At 44.4% G+C, this 14059-nt stretch overlaps 1 protein-coding gene and 1 long non-coding RNA gene across 3 annotated transcripts in view; one reads left to right on the top strand and one right to left on the bottom strand.

Moving 5' to 3' along the window:
- The window catches only part of LOC138582342 (uncharacterized), a 48578-nt gene extending 41648 nt beyond the window's left edge, over nucleotides 1-6930 (top strand). Inside the window, exon 3 of the long non-coding RNA XR_011305010.1 lies at nucleotides 6579-6930. This is a non-coding gene — a long non-coding RNA (uncharacterized lncRNA). The remainder of the gene's footprint in view (nucleotides 1-6578) is intronic.
- LOC138582341 (zinc finger E-box-binding homeobox 2-like) overlaps nucleotides 1-14059 on the bottom strand; it is a 363618-nt gene that overhangs the window by 71441 nt on the left and 278118 nt on the right. For both annotated transcript variants that reach the window (XM_069653583.1, XM_069653584.1), the window contains exon 3: nucleotides 5073-5261. In XM_069653583.1, coding sequence (XP_069509684.1) covers nucleotides 5073-5261 — 189 coding nt within the window. The remainder of the gene's footprint in view (nucleotides 1-5072; nucleotides 5262-14059) is intronic.

The raw sequence follows: 14059 nt of genomic DNA, 5'->3' as shown, positions 1-14059 counted from the left end.
TACGTTATTGCAACGGTCTTGTCTACGACACCATTTAAAGATGTCTGGGTCGACTGGGTTCAGCTTTTGAGGTGTGTGAGGTGAAGTCAGGGATTATAAAGTTAGCTGTGTGAATGATTAATACGTGAATCAGGGGTGTGCAGATATTTCACACTTGGGAATATGTCTCTTATAAACAAGATCAAGGTCTAACTTTATATTGTAATCCAGACACCTATTCAGCCCATCACGGACCACTCTGGTGACCAGACTGATTCACTGCAGCTGAGCAGAATGTGCCTTATCACATCAGCTTTGGCCTAGCTGTGCTCTTACCGTCATCTCTGTTCCTCCATGGCTATTGAAGATTGGTGATTAATGAGTAGGTAGCGTGACTATGGTGGCCCTCATGCTCCATGATGCATCACTCGCAACAGGAATGCCACTAGTCCACCGGGGTTACTATGCCAGATTCACTACTAAGAAAAACATGGAGCGTGCCACAAGAGCCCGCGGACCAGCGTGAACGTTCCAGTGGCTGTGGGGCATTTCAGGTGTGGAGAGAGTACTGTGAAAGCGGCTACTTTCTCTGTCTACACACACCAGTTCCTGCCAAAATGGCCATGTCTCTAAGAGGGTCAGCTTTCCTTTCTCTCCACTTCGTCCTAGAACTCGCCCATGAGTCTTTGGTGGTGTTTTCCAGTAAACCGTTAAATTCTTTTAATTTTTGCTTCTTTTTTTGTTTTAATTCGCTCTGTAGCACATTGATTATTTAATAGTTTGGGAGATGGTATTGGCACACTCTCCAACTGCAGCTATCCCATGGCTTAGCGCCCCACCTCCTTATCCATGCTGGGTTTGTAATAGTGAGCACCAAACATATTTGCAAAACTTCTAAATTTGCTGTCAAATCAAGAACATTAGATGATGTTTGGATTATTTACTTTACACCAGTGAACTTTATCGATTACCCCTTAGTCTACGTCACCTGCAAATGTGGCTCTAGGTACGGTTTTTTCTGTTACGTCTTTACGACGCAGGAAACTGGGCATACTCTTTATCGTGGCTCCTTTCCTCACGATATTTCTAAATTGCTTGGCCTCTCCTCATGTCAATTACTCAATAACTCAATTGCTTGGCCTCTCCTCAAGTCAATTACTTAATATTCAACGCTCATCGTTCTCAAGTTACTTTACCCCAACCTCCCATTACTTTTTCTAAGCTACTATATTACACTTGAAACCTATTGATTACCCAAAATAAAAAAAAGTTCTAATGACCGCCCTAATATAACTCTCAACAAATATATAAAATAATTTTTCTAAAAGGCCCCCCAGAAATCGTTAAAGTTTTGTTCTAAAAGACCCTCAAAAAATAATTTTGAAGACTTCCCAAAAAATAAATAATTAAATAATTATTCTGGAAAACTTCCAAAAAAATATCCCCCCAATCTATAGGTGCCAAGGCACCCTCCCATGCTATCAGGTCTGGGAGTCCCCTCTCCATGATGTGTGGGCATCTGCAGTTTGCCCTCCCATCTCTCTTTCTCTCTCTCTCGTTCTCTCTCATGGCCTGATAGCATGTACCTGTATTCCAGATTCACCTCATAGTCCTGGAGAAGGTCATTTCAGGACTGCTGGCTTGGCTCGCCATGAGAAGAGAAGGTCCCAACAACCTCTCACCAGACCTTGGCACCCTGAGATCAGGAAAGGCACTCTCAAACACATCACAACACTCAGGCTGGCTTTCAAGAGACATCAGTTTATTATTTTCAGCAGACCAGGACGCAGCATACGGCATATGCTGCATTGGCCTGTGCTTGGTGTATCCACCACGCTGCACCCAACCATTTCCATTGCTACGAGGAGCTGCAGGCAAGGTAATTTGAACAAAAAGGCTCCTGGGCCTCCGTTTGAGGCCATCTCGCCGTCCGATGCCCCCACACCATGACCTTTGCACCCCCTTTCTCCCCTGCTCTTCCGTATTCCCTACCCTCCCTCCTCCTATCTCCCAGCCCACCCCTGGACCGTGATTGCCCTTTCCATTGGCCTGTGCTTGGTGTATCCACCACGCTGCACCCGACCATTTCCATTGCCACAAGGAGCTGCAGGTGAGGTCATTTAAACAAAAAGGCTTCTGGGCCTTGGTTTGAGGCCATCTTGTCGTCCGATGCCCCCACACCACTGCCTTTACACCCCCTTTCGCCCCTGCTCTTCCGTCTTCCATGCCTCCCTCCTCCCAGCCCGCCCCTGGACCATGATTGGCCAGTCCGCTCCTCTTAGGTGGCCATCTTCCCAGCAGCCCCCTCGGCGAAGGACCCCAAGGCAAAGGTCGTCTCCAACGGAGGCTGCTCCAGGTAGTGTCTGCAGGTGTCCGTAGGGGAAGCCAGAGAATCCAGCAGTTAACAGACACCAACAAAAACGGTAAGTGTGGCATGGGTCGGGTGTAGAGCAATTACTCTACACCATAAAGCCCCTGCCACTCTACCTTACCTTTCCATAACATAGACTGCCACAGACTTAGCCCATGCATACTTAGAAAGATTTGTGACCACCAGCCTGAATCTCCCTATCACAGTATTGAAAATGTTGTCTTGCATTGCATCCTAAGATACTAGTCAATGTTAACAAGTGTCACAACTGGAGGAATTTGTGGACGCTAGCCTGCGCCGTATCTAGATAGGATTGTGAATGTTAGCATATGCCACACTTAGAATTGAGAACATTAGCCTGCGCCATGTCTAGATAGGATTGTGAATGTTAGCATCTGCCAAACTTAGAACTGAGAACATTAGCCTGCGCCGTATCTAGGTAGGATTGTGAATGTTAGCATGTGCCACACTTAGAATTGAGAACATTAGCATGCGCCGTATCTAGATAGGATTGTGAATGTTAGCATGTGCCACACTTAGAATTGAGAACATTAGCCTGCACCATATCTAGATAGGATTGTGAATGTTAGCATGTGCCACACTTCGAATTGAGAACATTAGCCTGCTCCGTATCTAGATAGGATTGTGAATGTTAGCATGTGCCACACTTAGATGGAACATGAATGTTAGCATGTGCCACAATTAGAACTGAGAACATTAGCCTGCGCCGTATCTAGATAGGATTGTGAATGTTAGCATCTGCCACACTTAGAATTGAGAACATTAGCCTGCGCCATATCTAGATAGGATTGTGAATGTTAGCATCTGCCACACTTAGAACTGAGAACATTAGCCTGCGCAGTACCTAGGTAGGATTGTGAATGTTAGCATGTGCCACACTTAGAATTGAGAACATTAGCATGCACTGTATCTAGATAGGATTGTGAATGTTAGCATGTGCCACACTTAGAATTGAGAACATTAGACTGCGCCATATCGAGATAGGATTGTGAATGTTAGCATGTGCCACACTTCGAATTGAGAACATTAGCCTGCGCCGTATATAGATAGGATTGTGAATGTTAGCATGTGCCACACTTAGATGGAACATGAATGTTAGCATGTGCCACACTTAGAATTGAGAACATTAACCTGTGTCTTATCTAGATAGGATTGTGAATGTTAGCATCTGTCACACTTAGAATTGAGAACATTAGCCTGCACCATATCTAGATAGGATTGTGAATGTTAGCATCTGCCACACTTAGAACTGAGAACATTAGCCTGCGCCGTATATAGATGGGATTGTGAATGTTAGCATGTGCCACACTTAGATGGAACTTGAATGCTAGCATGTGCCACACTTAGAACTGAGAACATTAGCCTGCGCCGTAACTAGATAGGATTGTGAATGTTACCACGTGCCACACTTAGATGGAACTTGAATGTTAGCATGTGCCACACTTAGACCTGAGAACATTAGCCTGCGCCATATCTAGGTAGGATTGTGAATGTTAGCATGTGCCACACTTAGAATTGAAAACATTAGCATGCGCCGTATCTAGATAGGATTGTGAATGTTAGCATGTGCCACACTTAGATGGAACTTGAATGCTAGCATGTGCCACACTTAGAACTGAGAACATTAGCCTGCGCCGTAACTAGATAGGATTGTGAATGTTACCATGTGCCACACTTAGATGGAACTTGAATGTTAGCATGTGCCACACTTAGACCTGAGAACATTAGCCTGCGCCGTATCTAGGTAGGATTGTGAATGTTAGCATGTACCACACTTAGAATTGAAAACATTAGCATGCGCCGTATCTAGATAGGATTGTGAATGTTAGCATGTGCCACACTTAGAATTGAGAACATTAGCCTGCGCCATATCTAGATAGGATTGTGAATGTTAGCATGTGCCACACTTCGAATTGAGAACATTAGCCTGCGCTGTATCTAGATAGGATTGTGAATGTTAGCATGTGCCACACTTAGATGGAACATGAATGTTAGCATGTGCCACACTTAGAATTGAGAACATTAGCCTGCGCCGTATCTAGATAGGATTGTGAATGTTAGCATCTGCCACACTTAGTTGGAACTTGAATGTTAGCATGTGCCACACTTAGAATTGAGAACATTAGCCTGCGCCGTATCTAGATAATATTGTGAAGTTTAGCGCATGCCACACTAGACGGAACTATGTAGGTCAGCAAGTGCTACACTTAGACAGAACTGTGAATGTCAGCATGTTAAATGTCATGTAACCTACTAATCAATATAAGCTCAAACTCTCTGCATACTCATATCACTCAAAAAACTCACACAACCATCTCTCGCACAACAAGCTGCACGCACTTCACCACACTGCAACAACACATAAACCACACCAACAGCACACGTGGACTGACAACGATCCAATACTCGCACCAAAGCTCAGCACCTGGTGTCTACCAGGTTGAAGATGCCAACAGTATACCACTCCTCTCACTATCCTACTCCCTCTTCACTTTACTAACCCCTCCCACCTTCTTGTTTACAGATCCGCCAGAGCACCTGGGGACCAATTCCATTGGTGACGGTGCGCTATATAAATACCATTAACATAACATAACCCCTTGGGGACAATCTAGCCCTTTCTTGCTGAGCTGATATGACATACCAGGGCCAGTCTTTGCTTGATATGCCTGAGTGGGAGCATCTTAGTTTGGCCTCTTACCTTGCTCCTCCAAGCCATGGGATTCAGAGTTCCGGCACAGGAAAGCTTTGTCTGGTGCTCGCGGGTAGATGCTGTATGTTGTATACCGAGCATCCCTGCTGCAGAGGCGCACTGACTCGTCCACTGCTGGTTCTTTCCCTTGCTGGTTCGGGCTCACATCGCTCTCTGTCCCCTTCTCCTCCTCACTCGCTGAAAGGCAGAAAACAAAGACCATTAATCTTCAGACCCTAGGAGGAAGAGGCCAGTGTATCTTCACGTTAGGTGAAGATAGTAAGGGAACTGTTCCCAGGGGCTGGGGGCTCTGTGTCCTGGGCAGGAACCTTTCCTTTGGGAGTGAAGAATACAGTTTGTCATGCTTGGGCCAGAACGATGGAGTCTGATGTTGCTGTAGAGATGCCATGACACAGGGTCAGTCTGGGCCATACAATTGTCTCAAGCACCAATGAGAAAGTGGCCCACGGTTAAGTGGCTATTCATTCCTTTTGTGACACTGTTTGAATAGTACCCAAGGGGCAGTTTTTTTGATAAAATATGATGTAAATTGTTCATTTTAAAGAATATTTATTCAGCAACACTGGTCAAAACTAGTAGCCACATAGTGAAGTAACACATCAACTGGCCCACATTGCCCAAAAATCTGTCCCACAGTATCATTTTGCATTTTTGTTTTGGCGATGGGCCAATTGCCCTATATGCCAGTTCGGGCCTGCCATGACATCTATATTTACATAATATGTGAGAAGCTCTCAACTAAGGAGCAACAAAAGCTAGAGTAGTTTGCTCACCAGGAAGAAGATCTGTTTGCATATCAGCCCCACCCACGTGGGCAGTCCAGTGCTGAAACGATGGGCAATCCTGTCTGAACAAGAGTGCCACCAGCAACCCCAGACATGTGCTTTTCCATAATGGACATCAATAATGGTAGCACTTGGGGTTTCATGCTAAGGGGATGTCCTGCCCCCAAAGGGGGCACATGAGGACAGCCCGCATATCAGGCCGCCCATCTGGCCACCCCACCTCCCTTGCAGAGAACTCCCACCTTGCCCCCTCTGGGATAAAGGGGGTGTCCCCAGGGGCAAGCACATCCGGTGCGTGCCTCTGCGGGACGGTAATATAAGGCGGGGGGACTGGTGACTCAGTCTCTTTCCAGTGCCCACCGCCTGAAGTCCCACCCACCCTCACCTTTTGTTTGGTTGATGTTAGAACAGGTAGGTATTCCACATGGTAGGTAGTTGATAGGCTTCTTTTCACCATTATTGCAGCAATTTACCAGGATGTACAGCTATGTTAACATTTGGTTTTCAGCGGATTCGGGGTTGTAAGTCAATATGTGCAGGTGCTGTGGTTTTGTCTGTTTACACATGTGATTGAAGTAACAGGGTATGTAATTGGTTGAGGTTCCTCCTATCATAAGTGATCAACTTGATCAGGTTGTACAGCTATTCAATTTTGTTTTAGCAGATTTACTGTTTGTACTAGCTATTCATTGTTCCATTTCTGTCACAGGCGGAGTTCGGAGCAGTCCTAGCCAGGGAGGACTGTGACGCAGCAGTTTCGGCCGTGGGCGGTTTCCCGATGGCTGCACTCGAGCCTAATTTGGACAATGGGCACTGATTCGCTTAGGCACAGTTGAGACTCCTCGTCAACAAGATTCAGTGGCGCGAGGAAGAAATGCTGCATGCAGTACAATCTGGAGCGTATGTCTGCTACCTTGCTAAGCCTGAGGTGGCAAGGGTACCCCGGAACATTCAGACCTCTGACATTGTCTTGTTATGGGCCACCTTAGAAGTCGTCTAAAACTGTGAACTATGATGTTGCTTAGGGCTGGGACTGCCCCCGTATTATGTTATGCTCCAATAAAGGTGACCTTTTTGTTTCCAAATGTATAACAATTGTCTGTGTTTTATTAGTAAGATAGTAATGGTTTTGTATGTTGCCTTACTCCCCTTCCGGAAAAAAGGGGGGGCAATGGGAGATGGCACTTCTAAGAGTGTTGGGATCGTCTAGATGTGGACACTGTTGCTCTGATTTTCCTAGAACATCAGCTGCACCTCACTGAGGACACCCAAAAAGGCAGAAACATATGCCTGGGTTTGCTGGTTTTACTCCAGACTTTTGTTCTGAGGAGAGTGCCTACCATTTCATTGCTGAACTGACGGTGTATGTGGGACAAGACTGATATGCAAGCTTGGGGCCAAAGTCCACTTTAGGTGCAGAAGAAAAATATCATGGAAGCACTAGAGCTATTAAGGTGCCAGGCCACATACCTCAGCACCGGAGGCTCACATTATATATCATATGTAATTTACGGGCAATGAAGCAAGGACGAAATATACACTGCCAGACTGATGGACTTTCTGATTTTCCTACAGAGGCTAAATATCTTAGTGAATGAAATGTTACTGATAAAAGTCAAGTCTAGCTGGTTCACACTTCAGAAAGGCTTGTCAATATTTGGATATTTATGAAAAACAAATTGTAAAGGATTATCCAATAATTTTGTTAACAATAGTATGTGTGGCGCCAGTCATTATTTCCAGTTGAAATTCTGGACACATGATTTTTCTCTGGCTCCAAATGGGGAAATATTTTTCAAAACAGATCTCATTCATTCTGAACCCTGAGGAAGTTCTTGTGGGCGAAACACATGACTTCATGCCTTTTTGTTTACATCTCTTTTTTTTTATTTGTCACCCATCTTCCATTTATTTTGATAGCTCATGTGGTGCAACTTATGATGCAAAGATTACAACTATGTTTTTTGGTCTCCCAATTATCCACTGAAGTGTCCCATGTTCTTAATTACACTCCAAAGTGTAACTTCTATTGTGAAACAGCAAATGATTCAGATCCCACAGAATTAGAACCTTAGTTTCAGATCACTTTTGGCAGTGCACACATTTCTGAGTAGGGGAGATATAACCCCAAGCTTAGGAGAAGCTCAATTTCAGGGTAATTTATTGCGTGTTGTGCCATTTTCTCTCAGTCAGCCTAACACACCTATTCGCAACTGGCCAAGTCGGGAGTCACTAACTCTGTTTTTTTTATACATGCCTACATACAAATGAATATTTTCCACTCCGGGGCCTAAAACATGATGTGAGTATTAGAAGTGGGCCGCAGCCCATGGAAAAAAAGCTATTTTAACTTTCTTTCATTCTTGGTTGAGAGTTTCTGACATGTTGGGGTTCATTTAAAATGGGGTAAAGCTGTAAATGAAGGCATACACGTAGGCTCGAATGCGTTTTTTCCTTATTTTACCCCTCCAGCCCATTTTTAAGTACTTTCATGGTGGAGAATGGTCACGAAGCCGAGTGAATATCTGCGTCATGCGTTCGCCCCCACACTTTCTGGAAAGTGCACGTTATTTTAAACCTGTGCAAATTGAATGGATTGCTATTGCGTGTGCCTGCATTTAGCACCTGCTAAAAACAGGGGTATTCCCTAGGAATCCATTTTAAATGCTGCGTGCTAAGCATATTTTGTTAGGCAGCATTTACATGTTTTACAAGACAACCATAAAAGGAAAAAGTAAAGGCCTAGTTTACTCTTTTGATATGCACTCTGCCTTGCAAATGCTGAAAATTGCATGCATGGCATCCTGCAGCATGTAAGTACTCACATTGGTTGTCTCTTGTGATCCCGGGCAAATAATATATTCTCATTGTGATTTAACTGCCAAAATTGGTGTCCTTATTTGTGATTACGGTCAAACTATTTGAAAAAGACAGCATTACAGTGGGGCAGATGTCATGATTTTAGGGACAAAATGGTGTGTCATTCTGCTCCTCTGTTAGTGGCCCCCACCGTCATCTCCTAGAATTACATTATTGTTGCACTGGCACTCTCCATCAGTCCCATGATGTGACGGGCACACACACAGTATAGTGGACTGCAGAACAAGCAATAATGTCCTCCACTGTTGCTGCCAGTCACTGCAAGTGCTTTGGTCAGCCAGAGATCTGCCCCAGAGAGGAATGAGTGAACCCTTTGCTATGTCCTGTTGTGTATGATATTGCCTCTTTTATAGCGCACCTTCTGTCATTTCCACAGTTTCTAGGAGCTTCAGGATCTGCATGAGGTACAAAGGGGTCTAATGTAGTAGCACAGGGAGCAGGGCAAGGTTGCTTTGTTCCAATATTGATATGTGCAGATTTGACAAGATAAGCCTCTCTTTGTGGTGTAAGTTCGAGATGTTTAGTGAGCTATGTGGAGCAGTGGTTAATGTGTGCTCCAGGCTGCTAAGTTCATTGTTTGTGTTGTTTGTGGGTCTATCAGAACTGTGCTTAAAACGTGTGGGGAGTTCTGTTGGTGTATCTGTGGCGGGTTAGTTTATAAGGACATTTAGTGCAGACATGTGCCTTTGGGTGGTGCATGTTCCATTGTGCAATCTGTGTTGTTTTGGTGGACAGGTTGTTTGTCGTGCTATATTGTCAGTTAATGTGGGAGATAGAATGGTTTGAAGTGGTTATTGCTACCATATCTTTCTCCAATCTGTGCAAAATGTGATTGCATAGACACAGACTGTGCAAACTTGGGATCCTTGGCTCCATGGTGAGCCATCGACAACAAAATGGAAGCAAAAAGCTTCCTTTTTTTGTAGGCTGTGACTGCATTTTCAAAGCATTCACGGCACACAAAAAAGGAAGCGTTTTTCTGGCATTTGTTTGCCGATGATGCACAATGGAGCCCACGATCAGGGGAGTGATGGACAAGAGGGGCGACTCACTAGGGAGCCAAGACGCAAAGGAGCGTGACTCACAAGAGCAGCCAAGGACCAGAGGGGCAACTCACTAGGGAGCCAAGATGCAGAGTAGAGTGACTCACAAGAGCAGCCAAGGACCAGAGGTCCAACTCACAAGGGAGCTAAGAAGCATAGGAGAGTGACTCACAAGAGCAGCCAATGATCAGAGGGGTAACTCACAAGGGAGCCATGAAGCAGAGGAGAGTGTCTCACAAGAGCAGCCAAGGACTAGAGGGGCAAATCACTAGGAAGCCAAGAACCAGAGGAGAGTGACTCATAAGAACAGCCAAGTACCAGAGGTATAACTAACGAGGGAGCCAAGAAGCAGAGGAGAGGGACTCACAAGAGCAGCCACGGTCTGGAGTGGTAACTCAAAAAGGAGCCAAGAAGCAGAGGAGAGTGAGTCACAAGAGCAGCCAAGGACAGGAGGTATAACTCACGAGGAAGCCAAGAAGCAGAGGAGAGTGACTTACAAGAGAAGCCAAGGTCTGGACTGGTAACTCACAAGGGTGCCAAGAATCAGAGGAGAGTGACTCACAAGAGCAGCCAAGGACCAGAGGGGTAACTCACAAGGGAGCCAAGAAGCACAGGAGAGTGATTCACAAGAGCAGCCAAGGACCGGAGGGGACACTCACAAGGGAGCCAACAAGCACAGGAGAGTGACTCACAAGAGCAGTCAAGGACCAGAGGGGTAACTCACCAGGGAGCCAAGAAGCAGAGGAGAGTGACTCACAAGAGCAGCCAAGGACTGGAGGGACAACTCACAAGGAAGCCAAAAAGCAGAGGAGAGTGACTCCCAAGAGCAACCAAGGGTCGGAGGGGCAACTCACAAGAGAGCCAAGAAGCAGAGGAGAGTGACTCACAAGAGCAGCAAGTGCCAGAGGGGACACTCAAAAGGGCGCCAAGGAGCACATGAGAGTGGCTCACAAAGGCAGCCAAGGACCAGCGGGGGAACTGACCAGAGAACTTTGCTTTTAGCTTGCATTTGAGTACAGCTAGGCACGTGAGGAGGGACAACCAGCTTGCAGGATTTGTTTGGTTATTTACCCACACATTTACTTTCCATGGCCCTGCTTGCCCCCTACTGTTCCCCACAGTGCCAAAAACACATCCCCTTGGGATCACTTGAAACTGGCTTTATCAAGTTTGGGCCGGGAGGATAGCTCAGGGGCAACACGCTCGCCTTGGAAGCAAGACGACATGGAGCAACACAGCTTCGATCCCCGGGTACGCGCTTAGAAACCTCTGGGTATTACGTGTGTTATAATTACCCAATTACAAAGAAAAGGACTAACCTAAAACTTTGGACTACCAGTGGTATTTCTAAGAAGTCTGGTGGGAGTTAATGGCTTAATTGCAGCTGTAAATTAGTAACTGGTGTAATAAAAATGTCTTAACCAGGTGCCCCTTCAACCACTTGATTAATATATCTTCCTTGCACAGAGGTTCCATTTAAACAAGCCTTACAGTTTTGGCTTTTGTGTATTGGGCAGGCATATGCAAGGGACTCTTAGCATAATCCTAGTTAATCACACCATTGCCAGATATGGCCAGGTAGTACCGCTATGGCAGTGCCTGTCTTTGACAATGCTTGTATGCAACTGAAGTGACTGCAACCAGATGATTACTGGCAACCACAAAGTTTGCGAGTTTAAGGAATTGGGGTGGGCTTTCCCAAAATATTGACTTTCTGTTTTGCTCAATTACGGTTATCTATAAATACAATTATTTATTAAGAGAAATAGATACAGTTATGGTTATAGGTCAAAGGATTGACTGCAAAGGGTCAAGTGACAAAAGGTTCGAGTCAATAGTCTCGAAAACAAAATGTTTGAAAAATCTTTTTTTTTTTTAATATATATATTTTTTTTGGGGGGTTCCCGCCTAACCCCTGTTTTTGTGGTAAAAAACACTTTTTTTACCTACACGGAAACCCAAAAATAAATATATTAATTAAAAAAAAAATTTGAACCTTTGGTTTTCGACCCTATTGACTCTCACCTTTTGCATTCGAGCCTTTTGTAATCGATCCTTTGACTCCTCCACTGCACCTTCTTTTTGTTTTCTGTTCAGTGTTGCCCTCAGTACAAATCTTTTCCCATACCAATAACTGCTTCTTTAAAACTATATTCACTAAGCCATCCGCCCCTGATGAAACCTTTCAAGTTCTTGATAACATGCAAAACATCTTCCTTAGTAAAGGAACTTTGCCACCTAGGCAAGTTGTTTACATTATTCGTTGATGCCAAGGTTGGGAGGGAAGAAAAATGGTATCCAGTCAAAATCTCGAAAACAAAAGTCGAATTCCCTCTTTTTTATATATTTATTTTGGGGTCCGGGAATAAAAAAAATGGGAAAAAAAGGGGGGGTTGGGGGAGAACCCCCCCATTTCGAATAAAAACCTTTTTTCATTCAACCGTTTCACTATCAAACCAAGAAAAATAGCCACTGATAACGAGTGCCCATACATTTTCTGAGAACTAACTCTTTTGGGACTGAGCAACTTAGTGTGCGGTATCACTAATGTCCGCACATTCCTGCTCTCTAGCATGAAAAGCACATTGGGCCGTTTTTTTGTTTATTTTCTCCTGTTTGTGATGCTTACACCAGTTACTATAATGCTGTTTAAATGTATTAGCGCTGGATTTCTTACACCAATGAAAATGAGTTGGACATTATTTTCCTAGTCATGTTCTGGATCTCGTTTTTTTTTTTTTTTTACATATACTGCGATAATGTATTATCAGTTTATCTCTGTGAGCGGTGCTGTTTGTCCGTGATGAAACGGTCATTATCGCTGCCCATTCCCGTACAGTGTCGGGAAAGGTTCTTGGAGAACTGGGAAGTTTCCTATTTCTGGCAATTCTAGAAAGTGTAATAGTACTTTCATCAGTAAGACACTAGTCCATGGCACTGATGTTTTTTATCTGACCAGGTTATTTGATTTTTCACTAAATTTAACTCAGTGCTTTCAATTATGTTCGGGCTATGCACCTCGTTCAATATCATAAATAATGACAGGAAAGATGGGTCACCTTTCCTATTGGCTATTAAGCTAAATGTTGTGGCCAATTGGAAGTGGGCTGTAGTAATAAGAGAATCATCTATAGTTGAATGGGAGCATCCATTAGCGCATGCATGTCCTAATGCGATATCCCCAGAAGTTTTCCCTTTGAACATTAATCCGTCCCATTTCAATAGGGTGATCAGACGTCCTGGTTTTCCCGGGACAGTCCTGCTAAATCGTCCCCCCCCAGTCCCGGGGTCCCGGCATTTTTTTTTATTTTATAAACCCTGTCCCAGGATTGGAAGGATGCGTGGCTACAGTCCAGGTTTTTGCCGGGACCCAATTTCGAAATCCCGAAATCGGCCCTTCCACATCTCTTCCTGCGCCTGAATGGGGGTGTGAATGCTTTTCATGCCCCCATTTCCTCCACCTTCCCCTCCCTGGCCGCTCTCCTCCATTGAGAGGAGTGTGCCTGTGAGCACCCTCCCTCCCAACCCCCCTCGCAACACGCCAGCGACATAGAAGTAGGACTGCCATTTTATTTTTTGTTTACTTTAGTCCCACTTCTATGTCTATCGCCTGTCCCGTTTTTTAAAGAAAATCCGGTCACCCTACATTTAAATAAACAATCTAGCCAAGTATATCCTCCGTAGTCCTGGTACTGTTGCAACATAATCAATTTTGGGGTATCCGTATTTCTTCAGTTATCACACAATTATCTACTCTGCATCATTCACTATATTTTTGAGCTAAGCTTTCCCACGACTATAGTGCCTTCTAAAAGAAAATTTACCAACCACTCATCCAGTTAATTGGTGACATTTTCAATCGTTGGGACAGTTTATTTTCGTTTATGTGTTAATTAACAGCCAATGATCTAACTATACTTTCGTGCGCACTGTCAAAAGTGTTGTGAACATATAGTTACAATTGGCTCCAGTAATATGAAATAACCATCTATCTGGGTTGGTTCCATCAACCACACTCCCTTCGATAATGATATTGTGCCTCAATGCCTCCGGTCTGCAAGTGCGCTATACAAATGTGAATAAATAAATAAAATAATTTTATACCATGACGACTTCTACATTCTAGTGTCATAGCACCAGCTAAAAAAGCCGCAGTAAACCATGCACTTCCAGGAAGTGATGTTAGCAGTGTTAACTTTTGCTTAGGGATGCAATAAATAGTAGGATTGCAAATAAGATGGCAACCAGTCCCTTTCCACTCGTATTC

Source organism: Ambystoma mexicanum, chromosome 3q (assembly GCF_040938575.1).
Source record: "Ambystoma mexicanum isolate Mex_15411 chromosome 3q, UKY_AmexF1_1, whole genome shotgun sequence".
Taxonomy (NCBI): domain Eukaryota; kingdom Metazoa; phylum Chordata; class Amphibia; order Caudata; family Ambystomatidae; genus Ambystoma; species Ambystoma mexicanum.
This window is presented reverse-complemented; position numbering and strand designations above follow the sequence as displayed.